General features: G+C 31.5%; 1 protein-coding gene across 1 annotated transcript; it reads right to left on the reverse strand.

The window, feature by feature from the left end:
• Positions 1–11,113: 11,113 nt before the first annotated feature.
• On the reverse strand, positions 11,114–24,508 carry LOC149494319 (mannosyl-oligosaccharide 1,2-alpha-mannosidase MNS1-like). The gene is made up of 14 exons (XM_089724851.1): positions 24,077–24,508; positions 23,939–23,986; positions 23,683–23,865; positions 21,919–22,031; positions 21,617–21,682; positions 21,328–21,499; positions 17,550–17,639; positions 17,268–17,392; positions 15,861–15,926; positions 14,426–14,534; positions 14,262–14,360; positions 12,920–13,000; positions 12,663–12,833; positions 11,114–11,775 (listed from the first exon to the last, which is right to left on the reverse strand). The coding sequence occupies exons 1-14, from the start codon at positions 24,224–24,226 to the stop codon at positions 11,539–11,541; spliced, it is 1,710 nt and encodes a 569-aa protein (XP_089580977.1). The 5' UTR covers positions 24,227–24,508; the 3' UTR covers positions 11,114–11,538.
• Between the last annotated feature and the right edge of the window lie 1,118 nt (positions 24,509–25,626).

Below are 25,626 nucleotides of genomic sequence, written 5' to 3' on the forward strand. Positions count from 1 at the left end.
TAATTAAATGGGTTATTTAATTATGGGTCATTTTTGCATAATAAGAAAAGAAAAAGGAAAAAAATAATATTAACCTAAACCAAAAGAGAGACTGACACCATCTTTGAGAAAAGGTGTCGCCCCCTCTTCACACACACACACACACAAGAGTAAAAAAAAGAACAGGAAGCTCTTCTATTGTTTCTGTAATTTCCACCATTGAAATCTGCAATAAAATAACAAATCAAGTGTTATTAAGATTAGAATAGTGAACTAAAGCTAGAAGATGAAGGTGTAATTAGGTTGTGATCATAGAAGCCATTCCATAATCAAGGTAAGCTTCCATTTCTCCGTAAGTCATTTTTCAATTCTGATTACATATTTAGAATCTGCATGATTAGGAGATTCTAAATCACTAATTGTTGTTGATTGTATGTTCCATTTTTAATTTCGTGCATGTAGAGAATGGTGAACCTTCTAAGGTTAATAAGGGGCAAAGGAAAGGCATAATTGCGAAATTGAGTTTCTTATTGTGCAATTGGAGGTTAGTACTCTACAATTATATGTTTAATTTGATTTTTAATTGATGTTTGTGTGATTGTGATCATGAGGATATTTTGGAATTTTTGTGAATTTAATGTTATGAATGAAATATTAATGTTCCTTGAGTGTTTCTACTCTTATTTAGCATGATTGCAAGTAGTTTTAAGTGTTAACGTTTAGTTCTTGAGAGAAAGAATTGATTTTGCATGTTTAAAGGCTTTAAAAGAGTAAAATCTCATAATTGGAAAATCCAGATTAGACAACCATGTCGCCTGACACACTCATGTCGTGTAGTCTACTCACTTGTGAAACATGGCTTGCTGACATAGCCATGTCAAGGAACACGGCCTGGTCATGTACTCTGCTGTCTCTCATTATGAAACCTTGTATTTTGGACCTTCTAATGATGCCTAAGCTCCCTAAATGCTACCTAATGTATCTTTGATGTGATTCTCTTTACAATCTTCTCTAATTGAGACTAAAAACTCATATGAAAACTCAAAAAAAGGAAATGGATAAGATATGAATCATGTTTAATTGATTTTAATTGGCAATTATCACTTAGTTAAACTTGTTGATATGGCCTAAAGGTTAAATGCAAGTTTGGATGTGGCAATTGAGTTAATTCGGGTTTAGTATTGGATTACGAAATCAAATTAAGGAATTTGGTTAATTGGTTAGGGTTTGATTGAAGTCAAATGTTACCCATTGCATGACTACATAATGGAATGAACTTAGCTAGTCTACTTTATATGATAAGTCAAACCTATGTTAGTCCTTAAGGTGAGATTTATTTAATCTTTCATATGGTACGAGCTAAGATATTTTATTATGTGATGCCTAATTAAATAAGTATACATGTATTGAATGATAATTGACAAGATTAGGGTGTATTAACACCTAATTAGGGATTTATGCCTCAATGATGTTTGGACATGCAATTGAAAGGACCAATGTGCAATTAGATGCTAGTATGAGATAATTGTATGATCCAACTTAGAAAAGGGAGTATGTACCCTAGTGATTTAGGATTGGCTGAACCATGTCCCTAGGGTATGCTCTATGTTTAACTTTGATTTTATAGATTGCATAAACTAAGCTTGATGTGTGTTACTATGCTTGCTTGCATAATATAATGTATGGTTGGTTACATGACATACTAGGACTTTGTTACTGAGATGTTGACTTGACCTATGAACTACTATGAAATAAATGTGTGCTTATGACTTGGTAATACCAATTAGGTATTATGCTTTGGAAAGCTTAATGTTATGCACCAGGTACGCTTACTTACTTGATATCTTAGGCAGTATTGGACTAAGATATGTGTGGATTGATGCGATTTTAATTGAATTACTTGAGCTATCTATCTTATGGATTTGAGAGTAATACTTGTCAACATGTATGAGAATGAATGTTTTGGATTTATATGAAGCTTGTAAGCTTCTATGAATCATGAGAAAGTTGTAAAACAGGTACGCTTACTTATTATGATCATTGTATGATACTTAGATTACATGGTTATTACCTAGAAATGGAAATAAACTAAATTGACTTAATAAGGATCTATTGGGCTTCTTACTGTGATCTTGGTTGAGTAGTTGCTAGAATACGGTTATCTGTTTCTGAAAATAATGCATGTTATGAAATTGGATTTGGATTGTGCTATGATCATATGCCAGAAATCTGGGTGTCTTCAAGACGAGTGGACGCACCCTACTGACTCTGTATTTGAAAGACTTTCTAAGTCTACTATTAAAAGGCTAACTAGTCAGTATTAGTCTGACTGTTATTAGATACTGCTCTATTACCTGTTGTGCTTTTGTTACTTCTAACTCATGTTAAGACCCAATTATAAGGACTAATGAATAAGATATTGTTAACACAATTGTAATGATTGATTACTTACAGTACAAGTTACCTACAAACTGTTGATGTATGATTACTAGTTATGCAAGTTACTTACAGGAATACTTATATAATTACTTATAATGTAAGATACTGCAATATACATACAAATTGTATGCTTGTGATATGAATTAGATTCTCAGATAGTTGATGTGATCTTCTATTATGCAAATCTTTTATATTGAAGATATTATGAAATTACTTGAGTAGCAAGTACCTTTGTATATGATATTATGAATATAATGCTATCAGATATGTGAAATTAATACTGTTATGAGATTACTTGAACTATAAGATGTGTGGATAAACATATATATGAGTTTGTTTGTGAGACAAGTTATTATATATTGATTGAAATGATTTCTTGGGATGTAAGTAAACTTGAATGTTACTTGATTATGAGTGTTTGTATGGAAACATGGCATGAGAATGTGAACTGTTGTAGTAAATGATATTTGAATGTTGTGTATGGTTTCTACGATCCATATCTGCATGTTATGTGTATGCATATATATTGTTGAGTACCACTGAGTTTTATACTCAAAGCGATGTTTTTAACTCGCGTAGGTTGAAGGTTTATTTGCTATGGATCTAGGGTACCTGTGTCCATAGAGAAGATCTTCTGCTTCTAGACTAGAGTATGAGTATATACTACAGACTTGTGGCATGTGTTAGATTTGAAATAATGAGAGCATTGGTTTACTATGTGGGGCTAGTATTTTATCTATTTAAGTACGTTTGTTTTTATTTCTTTTGAACTCTTTAAGGATTTTTTATTAGTTCCACATGGACTTGGACTCTAATTTTGGGATTGAACTTTTGATATTTTGAATTCATTAATGTTAGATTTGAGGATGGTTCCTCTTGAGAATTTGTTTAACTTGATTGGTATATTAAATATTTATTTGGAGAATTTTATTATTACTTTGAAATGTTTTATTAATAGGTTTATTCATTTTCTAAGTTGTATTTTCAAAGGGAACTCTTACAATTTTCTATAGGGTTTTCCTAAATTATTTCAGGATTTGTTTGATGGGTTATCACTACTATTTTTAAAAGATTTAAATTTTCTCTGACTTTTGTAATCGAATTATTTTAATCAAGTTATGAGTTTAAAGACTTCTGCTATATGTTTCAAGAAACTAATAATTTGTTTTGGATTTACTTTTCCTATTTGATACTACTTCTGTATTAAAACGCAAACCTATACGTGCTTTCGGCACAAAATATGACATCTCTTGTCTAGCCTTGCAGGGTCGAAGAGGGTTGTTATAGAAATACATCAACAATCTCATTGTCAAAGCACATATGCAAGATTATAGCCATTGTCAACTCCTGCTTCAATAAGTGTTAAATTGTCTTCTTAAAAGGGTGATATGTTTTTTTATCCACTCTTATATCGAAGTATCATGGATGGCTTATAATATTCATCTTTAATTCACCTTGATATAGCCTTTACATTGACAAAGTCCCTCAAATCCAACTACAAAACATTGGACGCTTATCAAACGTGTGCTACGGTATTTGTGGGCTACTACCTCTTATGGTCTTCAGATTACAAAATCCAAAACATTTAAAATTTTTTTGCATATGTTGATGTTGATTGGGCGAGTTTAATTGATGACAAAAAGTCCACAACTGGTTATGTTATTTATGCTAGATTGATTTTGATTTCTTGGTCTGCCTAAAAGTAAAAAACAATTTCAATATCATCCACTAAAGCTGAACATAGAGTAGTTGTGATAACTTAGGTGCAAAATGACTAGCAATCCTGTATTCCATTCACAAACAAAGCATTTAGAGACAGATTTTCATTTTGTTCTAGATAAAGGGCATGTTGGATAATATTAGTTGTTGCATGTTCGATAATATTAGTTATTGTAGTAGTTGTCAGCCATTCTATAAACTTTTAACTATTAACTACTATCTTTTAGCTAATAGTTGTTTATATAGTGGTCTAAGTTAGAAGTATTCGATAAAAATAGTTGTTTAATTTAAAATCACTAATTAAAAAAGAACAATAATGGTTTAGTTACTCGGGGGAAAAAATAATGGCATTAGAGTGTTTATTATTTGATAAAAAACTCTCCCAACCTCTAAAAGCTATTATAAAATATTATGTCATGGAACGGTTTAATTAATAGAGATAGAATTTTGACCTAATCTAAAACGCTAAAAGGTAGTTCAAGAGTTGTTACTAAAAAGAGCTAAAGTGTACGTATCGTCTAAAGGCCAATTAGCAGATATTATTTTAACCAATTTATCTCTAGAATTCGGTTTCTCCTTCTTAGAGACGAGTTGGTTGTGTTTTCCATACCAGTACAACTTGAAGGGTCATGTAAGCCATAAAGGCCTCATTTGATTGGGGATAAGTGAACTCAGGAATTTAGACTTTCCTAGAAGTGATGAATTTGATTATGTTTGGTTTCCAAATATAAAGAACTTCCTAATTCAACTTTATGTCCGTACGAGAAGTTACTTCCTCTCTTGATCCAAGGATGTGTACTTCCTAATCTCTAGAATTTAATAATATCCATTTTGCCCTTTTAATGAATTATTTCAATTATTATATTTAAATTCATGCTGGGAGTATTATTATTATTTCATATGTAAAATTTCATTAACACAATTTTATTTTTCAAAAATTAAATATATCAATCAAATATATTCACATTGTACTTCTAAAAAAGTAACTTCTTTGGAACTTTACTTCCTGGAAAGTGTACTTCCCAGGAAGTAGGTGAATTTAAACCAAACGAGACCAAAGATAAAATCCCTTATATTATCTGTTGTAACTAAAATATTTTAGCAAGTATATATGTGCTTATCATCTTGTATGTTACGTAATACTACAACATATAAATATCAAAGAGTACATCAAAAGAATTTGTACTCATTTCAAATCATTACTCTATAATTCTTTATGGCCATTGCCCTTTCTAAGTTAATAAAAACCATAAACTATATTAATTTTGAAATTTTAAGAAGTAAATGAATATTAATTTTGAAATTCTTAAAGAATTGGGACTCTTTTGTTAGAATTCGAACTCTATCACAAATAAAGATGAAATCTAACTTTTTCTTACAAAAAAGTGGGAAAAAATAGAAAAATAGAAATCCATTTGCCAACTTTATGCATATCAGTTTTTGTTTTACCTCAACGTAACAGTCAAAAGGAAACAAAATTCCTAACATAAAGACATGATAACAAATGGATAAAAAGCTTGTAATGCGCAACATATAATAATTGATGGACTCAAAACGACAGAATCCCAACATATGGAAACGGCAGCGACTAAACTTTCCTCATAAGGTGAAAGGGTGTTTCAAATATTCACCCTAATATAGTAATATAGTAAAATAAAGAAAAATAGTTGTAATACAAACAAAGTCCTTTGGCTGTGCAATAATGCATGGGTGTTGGGTTCAAAATAGACATTTCAATAATACGAATAACACTCCTTCACAGATTTTTTCAATGCTGCCTTTCGAATAGACTACACACTGCTCTACTTTTTGGTATATAGAAGAGAGAGAGAGAGAATTCAAGATGTCGTTTTGATTGATGAATTTAAACATTTTGTAAATTTATCAAATTCCTTTATTTGGTTGGAAAAAAAAATACCATAATTTATTAATTTCATCATGGCCCGATCAGTTGTGGATTCATTGTATAAAAAGATAAATGGATTAGTCCTTTTTTCTTTTGAAAATTTCAAATATATATATATATATATATATATATATATATATATATATATATATATATTAATCTATAAAGTTCAATTTATTTATATTTTTTAGCCCTCTTTTTTTAAAAAATTATATATTGATCTCGAAAAAAATATTTTTAGATCCGCTATAGAGAGTAATTCCGTCATTCCAGAGAAAAGAAAATTTTAACTTTTAAAAGAGTTAAAATTTCTCAATTCTATTATTTTTCACGCCTTACAGATCCAAACTTAACCATTTTCTCTTCTGAGATAGCCATAGAAGAGAAAAAAATTCAAAGAATAAGTGAAAATCAAAATACAACTAACAAGAATAGAAAGATGGGCCTATAAGTATGGTAAAGATTCTACAAAGGTACATCACCATTCAATTTTCAAGGAAAGGAATAAGAATATATGAGAGGTACAACTAGAAAATGGCAAATAATATAAGGCCAGAAGGTATTTTCTGGCTTTGACCATATATAAATATAATTTGCATTTATTTAGCAATTAAATTCTAAGAAATATTATTCTCTATGTGGCTGAAAAGTAATTTAAAAGCACTATTTAATTGTTCTGAAATTTGATCATGAGAAAATTAACTTTTAAAATAAATTTTAATTATTATTTTTATCTCTATTAAAATTCTGTACTTCTTTTCTATCTCTTCCTCATACAAATTTAATATGATTTATTTGTTTATTTATATAAATTACTTGAGGATTATATTTTTATTGGAATAGAAGTCAATTTGATTTCTGAACTTGTTTAGTGGGATCAAAAAGATCATATTTGACCTTTTAGGTCAATTTAGCCTTTGAATTTAGGCCAAATTTAACTTTTTAGATCAATTTAGTCCCTAAATATGTGTTAAAATTTTTATAAATTAATAAATTGATTCAATTTAATATAATTGACTTTTATTTCTTCTTATTCTACACTAAAAATACTATATTAACACTTTTGAATAGATCCAAAATGTTAACCCAAATGTTAAATTTTTGCAAACACAATGAACAATTGATGGTTAAATTAGTCCAAAATATTAAATCTTGATGATCATTTTAATTAAGTTGATGGATTAAATTGATCCAAAATATTAAATCTGACCTTTTTTATCTCACTAAATAAATCCAAGAGATAAATTGGCTTTTATTTCTATTTTTATTTGGTATGCATAATAATCAATCGCGTTGTAAGTTTAAAATTTAAAGATCAAAATGCGAATTCTTTTTAATAATTTTGTTCTCATCTTTGAATTTTTTTTAATTTTTATTATTAACTAAAATTTTAATGGCTGAATAATGAAAGTTTTAACATCATCAACCAAAAAAAAAAAAAAAGAAAAATAATTTTAGAAAAAGAAAAAAGTTGTAAAACAACAACTTACAAGAAATTGAAAACATACAACTATAACAAAACGGAATCTAAGAGTAAGAATCAGATGGACACACTAAACTTTAATTTTTGAAAATTATAAATAGGGGAAAAAGTTTTTTATTAATTAAATAAAAAATAAAATACAGAATGCATACATGATCTGATGTTTAAAAGTAGCAATTAATAGCTTATAGACAAAAGCAAGGTACGACGGAATAAAGCGATCACAATGTCATAAATAAAATAATAATAATAATAATAATAATGGAACTGTTATAGTCAAAAGTTATATTACACTTTTTATGGATCCTTTTTAATTTATTTGATCCACTAAAGAATTCATTTGTTTAAATCATTGGATTGAGGATCGAATCGAATCCATAAAACCTCTTTTCGTATCTCTTATTATTTATTATTAATATGTTAATTCCTTCATTCTCTCCATAAAAAACATGAATTTGTCACCTAACATGGATTAAAGGGTTTCTTTATTTCTTGTTTTGACAGTTTTACCCCAAAGCCACCCTACTTGTCTTTATTATTATTATTATTATTAGGGTTTATTATAAAATTATAATTTTATTCCTTTTTTTTAATTTCATTATGCTATTTTTTAAAATTACGAGTTAGAATCAATTTTTTTTTTTTTTTTACAATTGATTCCATTTAATTGAAATTTCTCATCAAAAAATCAAAATAGATTACTTTACATTTTTTTTTTTATTGAAAGATCCGACGAGCCGAAATAACACTATATGCTATAACAGAAGTAGCCTTTCCATGGACTCACTAAATTAATGAAAACACTTATAGTCGAGATTTTTCACTCTTTAAATAAGTGAGAAGACCAATCAGATCAGATCGGATCGATATAAAATAAAGTTATTAATAAATTAGAATATAAAAAATATTATTATTGTTGTTCGAAAAGATGGAATGGATTAGAAGAGAATGTGGGAAAATGCCAAAAGGAAAGAACACAAGAGCTAAAAATTCCTTAACGTGCTGAAAGAGAAAGAGGTAGTTGTTTTTGAAGTTTGAATAGGTAACGCATGCCCCATTAAGCTGACACAAACACCTTCTCTTTTGCTGGCTCACCTTTTCAAGGTCCCAACCCAACATGGATTCTCTTTGCTCATTTCACTTCTCTCAAGAGATAGTACTAGATTCTATTTTCACACTTTTTCATCTTACCCCATTTTATTCTCCTTCTTTTATTTATTTTATATAATCTCTATAATATATTATCTTCTTTCTATTTTAATACACAATATTATTGATCAAGAAATTTTAATATTAAATCACAAATTAAAATCTTTCTTAGTTTATAAGTTTTAAATTTGACAAGAATGATTAAATCTATGATGAGTATTCGATTAATTCAATTCAAAGCAAACTATACAAGTACAAACAAAATAAACTACATTTTGTATACAAAAGCCGAATCAAATTACTTATTCGATTTGATTTGAGCTTATATTTTTAACTTAAATCAATTTTATTTTAAAATTGTTTCAAAAATCGAATCGAAAAAATTTTTATTATTTATTAAAATCAAAATTGAACCGATCTTTTTACAATCAAAATCGATTGAATTCAATTAGCATTGTTAAGCCCTAATCAAATCAAACTAAAAAATTAGATTTAATATGATAAATAATAATTAATAACATATATATATATATATATATATATATATATATATATATATATATATATATATATATATATATGGTTAATGTTATAAAGCAATTGATAGTAAGTAGACATTGGAGCCCACTCCCACTCTAAGTGTCATCATTGCAGCTGTAAGTGGTGGTGGGGAAGGGCTGCTTTTCAACTTTGCTAATGTACTTTATTTGGTAGGGGCGTAGGGCTGAAGGAATGTCTCTTTACTTTAGCTCGTAATTTTCCTCTTTTTCTCAATATTTGTGCCTCTCTCCACTTGCCTTCGGACTGCTTTGGATTTTCACCTACCTTTTTATATGTGTTTTTGTGTGAAATGAAGGAAAAGGAATATTCATATTCATTCATTGCTTAACCTTTAACATTATCCACTTTTGCATTATTTCTTTAAACACAAATCTCTATAAATATAATGAATCATTGAAGCTTTGCACTAATAATTAATAATTAAATGCTTTTCCTTTTTTTTCCATACAAAAAATTAATAATCCAAGCATAATAGTCCTTAAAATTGACTGTAAGAAAATAGTAACATTTTGGGCCGAAATGAAATTTTTAAAATTTTTCAGAGGCAAAATATAATTTTTTGTATTTTAAGGGAACAAATATATAATTTTTTCTAAGGAAAATTTAATAAAAACATTATGATTTTTTTTTTGAGCCACTAGCTGAGTTGACTACTACGAGCCAAATCAAATTTTGTTGTGTTCAAATTCAACAGTGATGGACTTGTTAAATATGTATTCAAGTAAAAGCCCAATCCAAGCTCAAAAACCGGTCAAAACTCGGCCGTTTTGTAGTTTATCAAACAAGTTTGAACACGACTAATTTATAAAATATAAAGTAAGCTTGATAAAAATTAAAAAAAAAAAAAGCGAATTTGGCTTGATAAAAAAAAGGGAATTTGAATTCCAACTTCAAACTTTACCAACAGGCTTAGCTCATTTATTACTCGAATTATTGCCAAGGAAAAAAAAAACTAAGGTAAAAATGCAAATCTAGATTAATAGGAAAACATAAGACGATTTTGAACATGCATACTAAGATATAGCCTAATGGTAATTGCATGAACCACTTAGCTATAAATTTAGATTCAAATTTTCTCTCTCCAATACTTAAGAAAAAGACGATTTTAACCATGGTGGTGAGTTGACGATAAACAATGTGGTAGCTCAGCTAAATGATGGCCTAAATTGGGCCGTACTGTTCCATTGATTGGATCTTAATTTTGGTCTATACCAACTAACTAGCCCATATGTTATCACAAAATGTGCCTCGTGTTTTTCGAAATTGAACAAATATGTGAGTCACGTTTATTATCTTTTAATATATAGTTCAAGCATACAAATTAATAATTATAATGCTAAATTAATAAACTGAAAAATTTAAAAGTTGATTAATAACAAAAACTTATAATTACTTTTTTTTATTGATTATATATAATATTACATTTAAAAATGTCATTTTAATATTTTCCTTTTCAATTGACGATAAAAAATTCATTTAGAAGAATCCAACAATGAGATTGTGATGCTCAAATTCACACCTGATTCCCAGTTTGTTCAATTTCTGTGTTTTTTTTAAAGGAATATATTTAATTTTTCAGTCGAAATCCAAACAAGATAGTTAATAAGCACGTTTTCCCCCAAAAAAATTCACTAGAATGTTGACACCAACATTATAATTTCCTCTCTTCAAAAAAGTAAAAAAGAACATTATAATTTCATATTAAAAAATGCCCAGTTTGAAAACAAAAATAATAGCCAAATGAAGTATAAGATTTCTTAACCTGAAAAAAAAAAAAAAAAAAAAAAAAAAAAAAAAAAACACTAAGTACAAACAAATAAAATTATCAAGCGAGTTAGGTACATAGTCGCTAAAAATAAAATTCAAACGCTCCGGTGTATAAAAATGAGGGTGAAAATTTTAGCACCTTGGGTTCCATTTAGTGAATCAAAATGAAATGTATTTGATTACATGAACATTTCATTACAACTCACATAATCTTAGTCTCAATCCAAACACAATTCAAGAGCCCAACACTACTATTATTAGATTCATGCATTTGGGGTTCTTTTAAATAACATAAAATTGGTAGAACAATCTACATTTTAAATCATCTGTTAGAAAATGCAAGAAATAATTATAGACAATGCTCATCTGTATTTGAATTGAAAGATGTTGCATCACGGCACACCGGGAGAAGAGTTCCCAGCCTCCTTGCTTGCAAAACTTGTTGTTAACGTGAATCCTCTATATGTTTGGTCATCAAATCCTTAATCATGTGCAGGCAAGAAATGAACCTTAACACAAATTTCGAGGACATAGATTAACCGCGTTCTAATCGACCTTCCTTCCTACCACGTTGCCGGATTGGAAAATCCGGTCGTGTATTAACCTGAGTGTTCTCATTACGAGTCACAATTCTCAGGGGGTGGGCTTCTGTGTTAAACACCCACTCATCTAGAGAGATGACCGATGGAGGCGAAAACAGAAGGTAGAGATATTTGAGTGTCTCGGCAAGGAAGAAGCTCTGCATCATATTATCTTTCATACCTGAATTCACCTGCACATATAGGCAACTGTTATTTAGCGCCAAAAATCAGAATGCTTCATCAGTAATTTAGTGCAAAAGCACCCATTAAAGAGATAAAATGTACAGATTTTGAATAACTTCTGTGTAGTTACCAAAAATTTGACATTCCACGTATTCATACAAGTTGATTTTATTTTTTATTGGACAACTATGCTATTCCATACCTTTCCTCACATTGCATGTATTCTCGACCAAATTATGAACAGCATTAAATATTATATGTAAACAACAAAATTGGAATAGTTCAATAATATTCATTTAAACTCGAAATGTGAAATGAATGAGAGTATGGGTACAAAACACGTGGAACCAAAAGTCAAAAGTGGAATCAACTGAAAAGTTATGACTACCGAGTAGATAAAGTACCAAGATGCAATTATACCTAACCCATTATGCAAAGCCAGACAATAGTACTAACCGCAATGAAACTAGCCCACCAACCCAACAGCCCAAAATAATGCACCCAAAAGCACAAATAATCAAATAATACAAAGATACAGCATACTTAGTAGTGGACTGGGTCAATTAGGGAATATAAGAAGGGAAGTTTAGGAGACAACTTGGAGACCAACTAAGGTTGACCTTCACCCAAACTCACTCACAACTATGCTTCTTACTACTGGTATTCCAATTATATAAAATAAACATCAAAAGAGTATTATATGAAAAGCAGCTGCTTTCAGAAATTGAGAACTAAATTCTCCTCAATTAGTAATGTCAAGTAATGCATTTCCAAGACATGATTTTGCCTGTTGACTGTTTCCCATTTAACAATACTCGAGAGTGTGTTTTAAGTACGACGTGCGCAGGAGTGTATCCATTTTAACATTATGATCTACGGGTTTGAGAAGTCTTACATCCTTGAGTCCAACATATCCTGTCTCTATGCGGGAGTTCCTTTCAAATGCTTGGAAAATATTCCAACCCCATTCTTGGTATGTCTTATTCCCAGTAAGACGCCAAAGATAAAAGAGGGACTCAACCGTCTCAGGCCTCAAAATATTCCACGAAGTACCAACAGTCATGTCCTACAATTTTCATAATCTGTAAATGTTAAACAAGTAAAATATTTATTGTCACTTCTTGTTGTCTACATAAGGAGAGAGTATTAAACCTGTCCAGGATGAAAGAAATAGTTCTCTCCAGCCAATTTTGTAGGTGTTGACTGGTAGAAATTATAACAGGTCCAAGCAAGCTACATCACAACCAAAAGGAATCCAGTGAAACTTGAAACAAACATAGCCACCCACACTAAAAGCTAACTGTTTAATTGAAAAAGATACATGTAGAAATAGACATTGCAAGAAAAACATGATGATGCATTAGTCAACCAAATGGGTTAGAAAGTGATAAAAATTGGAAAAGTAAGACCTCATGGTCACTAAAATTTTCCTGCATAGAGCACACCTACTTCTGCCTCTATGATTGGGAATGCCATATGGTCCGAAAGACAAAAGTAAACTAATGGTAAATCAATTTGCTTGCTTTCTTCAGGTTGTCTAAATATCAAAGGCTGTTGTCTTTCTGTCTGGGAAAGGCAAGCTTTCTTGAATGAAAAAATTAACAATAATAATAACAAAATCAGCAATGATGATGACGACGACAATAATAGCAGCAATGATTTTTTTTTTTTTTCCATCCTTTTCTTTGTTGCTGAATTCTTCCTGAAAACACCCATGATACAGCCTCCCTACAGGTAACTATTATATAATGTTTTCATGTAAACTCTCCACGTACAGTCACTTAGCTTCTCCACATTTGAACATCACTTCTTCCGATTACTATAACATATCTGTCACAAATCCTTAGACATCTCTTATCCCCTCAGTTATTTGTATTTCGTTTCACTAGTTACTCCACTGTGTTAATATTGCTGGGGTGTTGATTAAGATTACTACTTCCCATGTAAATATCTATTGAATAAGGGAGAAAGAGAAAAACATCACTTTTTCCGATGTTTGGCCTTCAGGGATAAGTGTGCACATTTTGTGCCTAGGTTGAAACTATTTGCTTCAACAATAAAATAAATTTCTGCTCTTCAGACTTCAGGCTTTGACTTCAAGTGTGCCCAACAAGATTGTAAAACAGTTGTATGGAGATATTCTAATCAAAGTCTTTGAGTAACCCTGGAGATTGCTTATGCAAATTTTAGGGGAATGAAGATAGAAATCATGTTGGCGTATTGATCCAAAGGATCAGCATGAAATGCAAATTTGATAGAGAAATCACATAAACAGGTTGAAGAAACAGCAAAGGATGCCATGATGTATCAAGTTAGGGAAACAACTAGCAACAGATTGGATAAAATTGGAGATTTCAGATCCAAGAAACTTTAATCTATGTACTTCACTAGCCCTAGATTACAGTCATTGCAGTCCTAACTGACAAAATATTGACCATATCAAAGCACAGAATAGCAACATAAAATTAATGTAACCACTTTTGAATTTTGATACCTCCTCCGCAAGTGATAACATTTTTTCGGCCTCTCCATTGTCATAACCAAAAGATCCTAATGCCAGCATGCCCGGAGCAAAACAGGCTAGTTCATCCATCTGCATAAAAGAGGATGTGAAAAGTCACAACAGCTCAACCATCAAATAGACTAGAGATTTCCTACCTTGTCAGAGACCCGATTTCCACTCTTCTCACATATGTATGCAAAGGAAGAAGGTGTTGTTCTCCGAACCAAGCTTTTTAGACCTTTCATTGATGTCTCCCACATTTCTCTGTTTACAGCATTCATTGACATAGATTTTTGTCAACATTGAGATTTGAGTCATCAGTTCAGAACACAATAATTACGATATGGAGATATCGGGGATAACAGTGATGATGGACGAGACAATAACAATAAAAGTGATGTTATTACAATGATTAATTAGTCAAACCAACATATTTCATCCTAAATTCAACTCTGAACATGGATTTGTTAGTATAATAGGCTAACAGAATAAGGTTTTATTATATTTTAACATAGACGTGCAAGGATAATAGGTCCATGCAATTAGGTTTCACCACAGCAATTAATACAAAAAAAAAAAAAAAAAAAAAAAAAAAAAAAAAAATGGAACTATGCGAACCAAGCATATTATTATAGAGTAGATTGAAGACCTATTTTCACCAAGATTCAAGCTATCCTTCTTTTCAAGTATAAGAATTCATTCAACCTTCAACAACTTAAAGTATGAGTTTTCTCCAATTTTTAAATAAATTTATAATCTAGTTAATACCATCTATTTTCTGCTGTTACATCTTATTTAAGAATTAACTAACAAAGAAATCATTTTCCTCTAGTTTCCGATCCATAATTTATTTAATCATCACAGATTAGAAAGAATAATATCATAAGAAAGAGGGTAGGCCATCCTAATAGTCAGAAAAAGAACAAAAAAAATAAATAGTAGAAAAGCATAACCCTCCAATCCTTTGAATATCTTAGAAGTACACCACATGAAATTTCCAGATGTTGAACACATTAAAACTGGGAAACAATTTAGTCCTCTGATAACTAGCAAGTATTATTCCTAGAAAAAATTTTAGCATTTCTCTTTAACCAAATATGCCAAAAATCCAGATAACACATCCAACAAGTTGAACTCCATTTACCTTCCAGAATGCCTGAGTTTAGGTAGTCATATTCTCAAACATCTTGTGGACATAGCCACTGATTTCAAAGTACCAAAGCAACCATTCTAAATGTACCCATAGGCCCATAGTGTAAGAAGAGGTTAGTATCCACTAAAGCTATACGCCTAATACCACATAAGAGAAATAAGCTCCTCTCTTCTTTATTCGCTACTTTTTTCTATTCCCTCTTCTTTCTTAATTCTCACTCTCACCCAATTACTTGGGATTTTCCTACATCAATTTGGAAACTTCACAATTTTGAAACATGATGTGATCAACACCTACACAGAAAAACTTGATAATTGGTGACAACACTATTCACGCCATGAGTAGTTAAGCAGCTTTACACACAAAACATGATTTTCAAGTGCATATAAACATCCATGCTTATGAATAGAAGGAAAAAAAAAGTACATGTTTGATACCTGTAATGCTTTACAGATTCTGTTTTGTTCCCCTGAATCCAAACCTTGAGCAAATACTCGTAAAAGCTGCAAGAACAAATATGCAAATATGTTGGCAGGTGCAAAAGCTTAAGTCGCTAATTAGGGTTTATCTTAAAAGTAGGCCACTAAGTTCAATGGTCAATCAAACATGAGAATCAAAAAATTAGTAATTTGGAAGGTCCTGCATATTAAGGACTAAACCATTTGGTAAAACTCTAATATTATGTTGAGCACAATGATGTTCAATTTACAAAAGAATTAGATGCATGAAGCAGTAGTTTCTAAAATGAATTTTAGTTATGACTCAACGATGGTACTTAAGTGGTAAATTTGCAAAGGCCATCTACATAAATTTAGTTTATTTCAAGCAATAGAAATCCATTTCAAAGGTGCATATTAAAGACTAAACCATTTGGTAAAACTCTAATATTATGTTGAGCACGATGATGTTCAATTTACAAAAGAATTAGATGCATGAAGCAGTAGTTTATAAAATGAATTTTAGTTATGAATTAGATGATCTACTATGGATGTTATAGCAGTCATGACCATCAAAGATGTGAACTTTCAAGTTGGCAAGGTGCATCTAAGACGAAGTCAATTCGCCAAAACTTCATAAAATGATACAACAAACTCATACAAAGTTATCATTTCAAAATACTTACAACTAAATTCATATTCCTTTATATTCACAATTTTTGTTAATTTTAAAAGAATAAAAAAAACACATACATAAAAATACGGCATACAGTCTGTTACTGGAAAAGAATTTAAAATGCTGAAAAAATAATGCAAATTAGGGGTGTGCAATCGGTTGGTCCAGTCCCAAACTGAACTGAACTGATAAAACCAAAAATCAGATCACACTTTTTTTCCTACACTGAACTGAAACTGAATTATGTACATAAACGAACTGGTTCGGTTCAGTTCAGTTTTCACTATTCTTGCAAGGCTTTTAACTTTTTTTTACAATGAACCAAAAACCAAAGTTACCCAGAATCATAAAGCAAACTGAACTACATTAGTTCGGTTCGGTTTTCCAGTTAAAACCATTGAATGCTCATCCCAAGTGCGGATCGAGGGAAAGGCTGGCATAGTGGTTTCAAGTGTAACACCGTCAGTTACCATTTGTCCATTGTCATCATGTAAAAGCTGGCCATAGTGGCAGCCATTGCCTAAAAGAGCATTTATTTAAGGCCCTTTAAGATAATGGCTTTGCATAAAACTAATATGTGATGGCCAATACTTAAGCCCACAAAAAAAGAATTCTACATGTTCAGTTCTAGCATATGTTGGGGCTGCTTCACCAGTATTCCCCCTAGACTGTACTATGCCTTCAAGCAACAACTCTCAAACATCCATGACCTAAGTTTCAAGAGTCAATACCTATCGCCCATGGCACCAAATGTAATCACTGAATATGAAGCGGTCCCAGTGTGAGGATTAATATATATAGGAAGCAAACCATCAGCAGGAAAGGTTTTTTGAAGCTCTTTGATTACATTCTCCGCCTGAAATATGAATGCAAAGACATCTTATAGAAGGAGCATGACAAAAACATGCATTCTACATCTATCGTCACCATGCTTATCAAGGGAGTCATCTAGAGAGCACGTGAAAGAACCAAAGACGGTTACTGGGTAACATAAAAAAACATGACTCAATTACCTTTTGTTGATACTTGGAGTCATTCGTTCTTTGAGATAATGCAATAAATTCAAGCTGCTCTGTTCCAGAATCTGCCAGGATGCTACTTCCCTAAAAGCACATAGTTTCTGTTAAATTAAAAACTGGAAAAAGAAAAAAGAAAAGGCAATGCTCTACAAGAGGTTCTGGTTAAAGATGCACCCCAGGTTTGCCTCACACTCAAGGCTCAACAGTCACTAGGTCTGCCACCCCTAGAGTGGTCAAGTGGGCAACCTAATTGAGGTACATGTTCAAGGCATACAATTGTCGTTTTGACTGCCACCATTTATTTTTTTCATTTTCCTTTTGTTATTTTATTGTACTGTTGGTATAAGGTAGGTTATTAGTTTATGATGTATCCAATAAACCCAATTAATTAGATTAGCAGGAAAAAAAAAGATCAGGTACATTTGTAAATGTAATTTTAAAGTTGTATTCAAACCCAAGACTTCATGATATACAAAAAGATTCCACTCAAACTATGTTTTAATTTGTGATTTTATTTTAGATAATTAACAAGCACATAAACCAGCGCAATGCGCCTATTTATTATCATAAATTGTACATTTATAAAAATAATTTTAAAATTGTGTCATAATATAATGGAACATAACATTATGTAATAAAAGATTATGCATGATACTTTACATTGTTGAAATTCAACTTGTAAATTGCATTATGAATACTATATTGACATTATCATGCACACGTAATTATATAAGAAACCATAATAGTGTCTATATAGTTTGGTAATACTACTTCTAGTAGAGTTTCATCAAAATATTTGTCACTGCACAAATATGTTTTTTCAACCAAATAAGGTTGTAAATCCATATATGTGCATTTTTGCTTAGTTGGCACAACTTCATTATAAATTTTTTAACAATACAATTTTATTGTCAACCTATAATAATTTTAAAATATCTTTAAAAAATAACAATAACAATTAATATAATTATTAATGTTAATGAAATTAATTTCATAAACATTGTATTATTTAAATAATCATTAAAGAAAATTTATATTCATAATTAGTTGAAAAGATAAATACATGAAATAGTGTAGACTAACTTTTTTTTTTTTTTTTACATGTATATTAAGTGATATATACATCTAATCTAAATATACAGCAAAGGTCAAAATTAATACCGCATCTATCATCTTTAAGTAACTTTTATAATTTTAAAACTCATTATTTTGAGTAAAAATTAATATTTTACCCATTTAACATTTCAATTAAAGTCTTTTAATATGAATGTACCAAAAAAAAAAGTCTTTTACTGTGAATCTAGTAGATATATAATACTTCTCAAATGAGAATGGGCAATTTCAATAAATGAAATTTTAATTTGAGTCAATTTAGACAAAAAAAAAAGTCATAAAAATTTAAATTTTTATAGATACTATTATTCTTGGGTTTAAATAAGCTGTCAAATACTATTGTTTTATTATTCTTGGATTTAAATAAGCTGTCAAATACCATTGTTTTATTGATTGAACTCATAAAAAATATTAAAAATGGTATTAGTAGAGCTTTATATAAGTTTAAAATATTAGCCTTTAATTTGCTTAAAAAAAATCATTATCAACATTAAATAGTTAGTATTTGATTGATAAAATTGTCTATTATAAATGCACATATTGATAATACTTAATGTTAATAGTACCCCTTCCTTCCCATATCTATAGGCTCAATTTCCGTTTTCATTTGTCCCAAAATATAGTCCTATTCCTTTTTAAAAGATTATTTATTGCTTAATTTCTTAATATACCCTTGTTTAATGTACAACTATATTCCCCACTGTATACACAACATTTAATATTGCAATGGAGTATATTAGGGAAAAACTAAACAAAAAAGTCGGCCTTACTCGGGTGAATTTCTACGCTTATCTCATCTGCCAGCTCGCTTAACATAGTTTAACTATATTGACTAGATTTTCTTAATCTATATGAAAGTCAAACTATGTCTATAAATATGGGACGGAGAGAGTAATATGTATGTATGTGAACTACCAAAATTTTCAAATTCTAATGATTTCCACATTATAAGAGAAGGTACGTGGCATTTATTGATTAGCAGGATCTTAAAAAATGAAAAAGTATGGAAACAAATCAAGTTAACAAAGAAAGTTAAGCATTAATAATTTTTCATGTATAAATCAATCGTACATCAATTATACAGAATACAATATTAAAAATTCAAAACATTTATAATTATGCATTCAAAAAATGCAATGGAAAAGTCATATTAAGCTTTACTTATATAAATTAAAAAAAATTAATTTAACAAATTCTAAATGGATAATAAACTTTTAAGTTATCGCAAGAATTTAATTAAAGAATAATATAAGGGTTAAGTGAGAAAATAATGTTGGCAGGAATGTAATTAAAGAACAATAAAAGGGTTAAGGTCCTACCATATTGCTAGCAAGATTGTTAGAAAGTAACCAGTCTCCAGTCATAGGGAGTTAGAAGCAAACCAGTAGTAATCTAGTCAAAAGCTGAATTTTTGAAAGCGGGAGAATGCCGCTTTTGTTTATTAAGTTGCACTCTTCTCGCTTCCTCTTAATGCTTGCTGGAAGGCTCTATTCCTCCCAGCCTCTCTTGCTGTTTCGGATTCGATCCTATCTTTTGTGCCTTTAAGCCTAATAGAAGTTCTCGCACTTGAGAAGGAATATCTTTTTTAGTTTTTAGTCTCTTTCTCGAGTTATCGATTTTTTGACCATTTAAATACCGAGCTTTAAAGCCAATAACATAGGGGAGTATAGCATTCACTCTATCTATCGATATAAGGCTATTTTAAGGCAGTGTAGTACGATTACCTGACTACAGTACTTACTTTAGTAACTCAACTCAAATTCAACTTTACCTTCAGCCAGAAGTAAATTAGAAACTTATTACCAACGCGGATTAGCTATTAAGCCTGCTCCGCTCACTAGGATACCGTCTTACGCTGTACCCGGTCTCAGACCGGACAGAACGAAACTACTCTCTAGCTCTTTCTGTAGCTAATCGAGGAGAAGTTCTCTAGACATCCCTGGTTGTTACCGTTTTAGGAAGTCCACTCTTGCCACTCCTACCTCAGGTTATCAGGCATCCGGAAATTCGATCCTCATAACCGGAAGAAAGGATAACTCCTAGCTTAAAAGCTCATAGCTGCGGGCTGCCCAGCTTTCCTTCTAGCCAATCCCGTGCCCAACTCTTGGGTAGAAACTCACCCCCATCGCGATTTGGGAACTCCCACAACATCAAAAATCGAATGGTGCCACTTTACCTTCGGTATCAAAGGCACAAACAAAGGAAAGATTTTTTTCTTAATTAAAAAGAGTCGATTCGAACAATCAAATTCTATTCGTGGCTAGGATGGAATCTGGAATCCTACTCTGAAAGTGGAGTCACAGGTTGTCAGGCCACGATAAAATGATACAATAAAATCCTTTTCATTTATTTTTCTCAAGTTTACAACCTCATTTCAGGAGGTGCCTTGGAAAATATCAGACTCTTTTCCCATTAAGTTGCTCTTATCAAATGGAGTATAAAAGCTGAGTTCGAAGCTATTTTGATATCAAGGATATATCTAGTAGAACTACAATATACTTTTCATTCCACATGCTAGTATTGCAGTCAGAGTAATAACATTTGAGTCAAGTTTCACCTAAGAATAAGAGAGGATACTCAAAACCTGCTTAATGAACAGAGTGCAGTCCACAAGAAAATAATTCTAAAAGCCAATGAATAGCCAAAGTTCAAAACTCACCCCTGTCCATCTAGGATTGTGTGCATCCCCACGCGCTAAATTAATTGTGTTATAAGGAATCCCTGAAGGTGTGTTCCATGCAGGCAGAAGCCTATCTGCAATATCTCTAGCCTTTTCAAGAAAAATTTTGTCACTGGAGAGATCATATGCACTAAGAAGCCCTCCTACAACTCTGGATTCAAGCGGAGAATAGAATTATGCATGGGGAATGGCATATATTTCTGCCAATGGCAACTTAATATAAGAACAAGTAATTATAACATTAAAGTTTAAAACCTTATGACGCAACCTTATGGTTGTCTCAAAGACACTAGCCTCATAATTCTTGTTGAAATCCAAAGAGTTTGCAACCCACCTGCAATATATGACATAATAAGTTTATGTATGATCAAGTCTAGACTCTAGGGTAAATAGTCAAAAAAATGAAGAAAATAATCAAATTAAAAACCTTTATGATTCCTTCTTTTAAAAAACCTTCATCAGAAAGTTAATCATATCTGTCCTCAAATAGGCTGATGCATATAGCTCAAAAACAAATGTAAAGGATAAATAAGGGCAATGCAAATGTCCTTTTAGCAAACAGAAACTCACTCTCTAGCTCTTTGAAACTGCTCGTGTAGGCCCATTATGAATAATGTATCAAGAGAATCTATCAAAGTTGCACCAAGTCCACCAAAGCTGTCAACACCATTCCGTGTTTGTGGCTGTTATAGAATAAGAGTTGACTTATTAGTTACAGATTTAAGATCTGTAATGAGCCAAGGAGGTAGATGATAGAGATTTAAAGACATTACTAAAACCATAAGATATTGATTTGAATATCGTGGAACAATAACACTGCACCATTTCAAGAAGCAAATGTGCATATGCATGTACAGACAGAGAAAACAGAGTATCATGAGAAGACAACCCTTTTCTTCAGTTCATATGACAAATTCCCAATGCAAATAACACAGGAATACGTTTTACAACCTTTTCTTAATAAACAAAAAAGATTGCAGTTATAATTATAACATAGAATAAAAGGAACAATTTACCCCAATCTTGACGCTTTGCACTGCATTTTCTACGCTTGGGCTTATTCCAGCAAGATGAACATTGGTGTTAGTGAATTTCTTAAGAAGAAGCACCAACATTTTTTACTTTTTTTGGCCAAATTATTCGAAATGTATAAAAAGGGAATAATTGTCCCAAAGATTTAATTCCAATAACAGGATGCATGCCTTTTTCTGAAACCTATACTGCTACAAGCAGCCTGTGGCAAATGGCAGAAATAAAATTATTTATTCAATGTAATAACACCAATCTATCCTTCTTAATTTGCAGAGGATTAAAGTTCAGCTGCATATCACCACCACCTAGTCATCATGCCATCAAAAATTTCCATTATCCCATTGTTGTCCATGACATAAATTGGCATGGGTATCACTGTCCTTACTAAATCAATTTCTAGAAGACAAATCCAGGTAGTACTCCTGGCAAAATTCAATTGGACATTGACCAAGGAAATGAAGAACTCCGATATTTGGTTTAAACTTCACACTCGCATTCCATTGAGAAGAATTATAATTGCCAGTAGATCCTTCTATTCAAGAAATGATTGAGTCATTACTATGACTGACCTGCCCATTGGAAGAAATATACACTACATTACAACCATACCTCAGCCCTTGGCCACTGCGTGCTCCACAAACGGCACTCAAAACAGCCCATATGCCACCTAGGTACATTAAGATGAACTCATCTAAAAGGCCTATCAAGTTGGAAGAACAATAATGACACAGGACATCTTTGGGAAAGAGCTTCTGGAAATATTTGGAATCACTAGATACAAAGACTGTGATGAAGCAATCTCATGAATATAGCAACCCCTCTGAACTAGCTAACCGACACACCAATTGGTCATAGAAGGCTTTGATTTGTAGAATATTATGCGCATTAGAGCAAAAAACTTTACCCGACTAGAATCAAGATACATCCATTTTCAACATGCATTTATCCTCCCTCAAAAAGAAGAAATCTCCGCACTTACGTATAAGACCAAAAACGAATTATTATGACAACAGAACCAAACAAACATGAAGCAACTTTGAACATATATTACAAAGCAAAATTTTCCACCCTCCAAGTAATATTACAATAAGTCATAATGGTCCATACTCTATAGCCCTTGTATCCTACTTCTTACATCATTCTCGCCATCTTGGTTAATGGATATAATAAAACAAATCAATAGAACATTTAAATCACTTAAATCAAACCCTGGTTTCATAATCCAACATTCTCTGGCATATTTAGCAAATTTAACAATCCAATGTTCTTAAAACAAACAAAGAGCTAGAGATAGAAGGAAACCTGGAGTTCATCATGACCCCAAGCATACTTCTCATAGCAAGTCCAAGCATGAAGCATAGCCTCTTTAACTTTCTCTCTTCGTTCAACACTAATAGGATCATCCTCCTCCTTTTCATTCTTCTTCTTATCACTAATTGTCAAGTCTACCCCTGAACCTTTTAGTTGACTCTTCAAATCCTCAATCTGACACCATGGATTTTGTATCAGATAATTATATACCAATTATACATTATCAGAATGAGGGAAAAAAACTTGCCTGACTGTGTAACTCTGCCAATTCTCCATTCAAATTTGATATTTCCACCTGAAATTCCAAGGTTTTGAAGCAGATGAAGAAATTGAGAAAAATGAACCAAAAAATAAAGTAAAAAAAGGGGAAAAATAAAACAAGTACCTGATGGTCTCGAGTGAGAGATTGGCGATCCAAAAGGAACAAGGAGAGGGAGACGAATCCAACGATAAGAAGTGCTAGCCGATTGAAGCGAATCAAAACATTCTTTTTCTTAGGAGTCGCAAGTATTGAAGAAGAAGATTTCTTTCCCATGTTGACCCCGTATATACAGATTCGAAGAGAAACGAGATTATGGGCTTCTGTGGTGTCTACATTTGTTTCCAAACAAAGAAGTATCAAGCCAGAAGTCCACGCAAGTCAATACAAAATTATAGATCACCCAAGCCGTGTAAAAATCTTGGAAACTGTGTCCTTTGGTTTGGATTTCAGGTTACAAGAAAACTGGCCTTTTTTTTTTTTTCTTTTTCTTCTTTTTCTTTTCCTCTGCTGGAGGATAAGTAACCCGCTTGGTTCGGGTGTGGGAAGCTTTAACAAGGGGTGGCAAGATAATCGCAAGGCGTGGGTAATTGCCTTTTTATGTACGGAGAGAAGGTAAACTGAAGCAAGTTATAGGGATGAAAGAGAGGCCAATACTCTCGAGCTTTGAATTATCCAATTTGCATGCATTTAAAATTTTAAATTAAAATTTTCTACAGTATCTATATTCGAATTTATTAATTTGATCATTTTGTGATTTTTAAAATTTAGACGTACAGGTTGGGTTTAACCTTATTGGATTTTTCATTCATTGGATTCAATTAATTTTGGCTTTATGTAATTAATTAATTAAAAAGAAAGAGATAAAGTAACGTAGGCTGCGGTTGGGTAAGAAGAGCACTCATTAAGCGGTTGTTCACGCACAAAGGTGGGAGACTAATGGAGCTAATGACAAGAATGTGGTTAGTGGATTTTTTGGTAACTACCTGTGGAACCTATAAAAAGAGCAAGAGAATAATGTAGAACGGAACCAAAAATTCTCTGACGAATTCAACCAAACAATTTCAACTTCAGTTTTAAGCAATCAATTTAATTTTCAAAGAACTGTCTTCATTTTGTTTTCCAAGCATTGTTCATTTATTTCCTTTGTAATCACTACTTTATTTCAGTACAATCCAAGCTCTATTTTATAAGTTCATCTGCTCAATTTATTTTAATTGCACAATTAGTAAAGTGTACACCATAGATCCAAACCCACAGCTTAGAAGTTAGATTAAGCGCACCTTCACACATCTTGCACGCCCGCAATTAATTCTCCATTCAAGCTGTCAGCCAACGGATTTGTTACTCTTTCCTCAGAAGGGACCAACAATCTCTAGTGGGATGCCCAATGGGACCACTTTTATGTATTCTGTATTTCACTTGAGTTTTGAGAGAAACCATCCGTATTTCACCTGGATTTGGAAGGAGGACCTACAAAAGTAGGCCTTGGAAGTCCTAAAAGAGGAGCATCTCCTCATGAGGAAGGAGAAATCAACTCTCCTGCTCAAAATCCCCAAAAAGTTGCACTTGCCTCTAACGACCCCAATAAACATCTAGGTAAAATGACTTCTATATCTGATGATGTTATCATTAACTTTAATTCTTTAAATGTGAAGGCGATATTGGAAGAAAAG

The sequence above is a fragment of the Jatropha curcas genome, chromosome 8 (assembly GCF_041381405.1).
Source record: "Jatropha curcas cultivar XTBG-Jc1 chromosome 8, XTBG_Jcur_1.0, whole genome shotgun sequence".
Taxonomy (NCBI): Eukaryota; Viridiplantae; Streptophyta; class Magnoliopsida; order Malpighiales; family Euphorbiaceae; genus Jatropha; species Jatropha curcas.

Coding starts and splice junctions, on each gene's coding strand:
- LOC149494319 (XM_089724851.1), bottom strand. CDS start 24,226: ATGGGAAAGAAATCTTCTTCTTCAATACTTGCGACTCCTAAGAAAAAG. Junction 21,500..21,616: donor GTCTTTGAGACAACCATAAG/GTTGCGTCATAA, acceptor GCTTGAATCCAG/AGTTGTAGGAGGGCTTCTTA. Junction 17,640..21,327: donor ACAATCCTAGATGGACAGGG/GTGAGTTTTGAA, acceptor ATGTGCTTTTAG/GGAAGTAGCATCCTGGCAGA.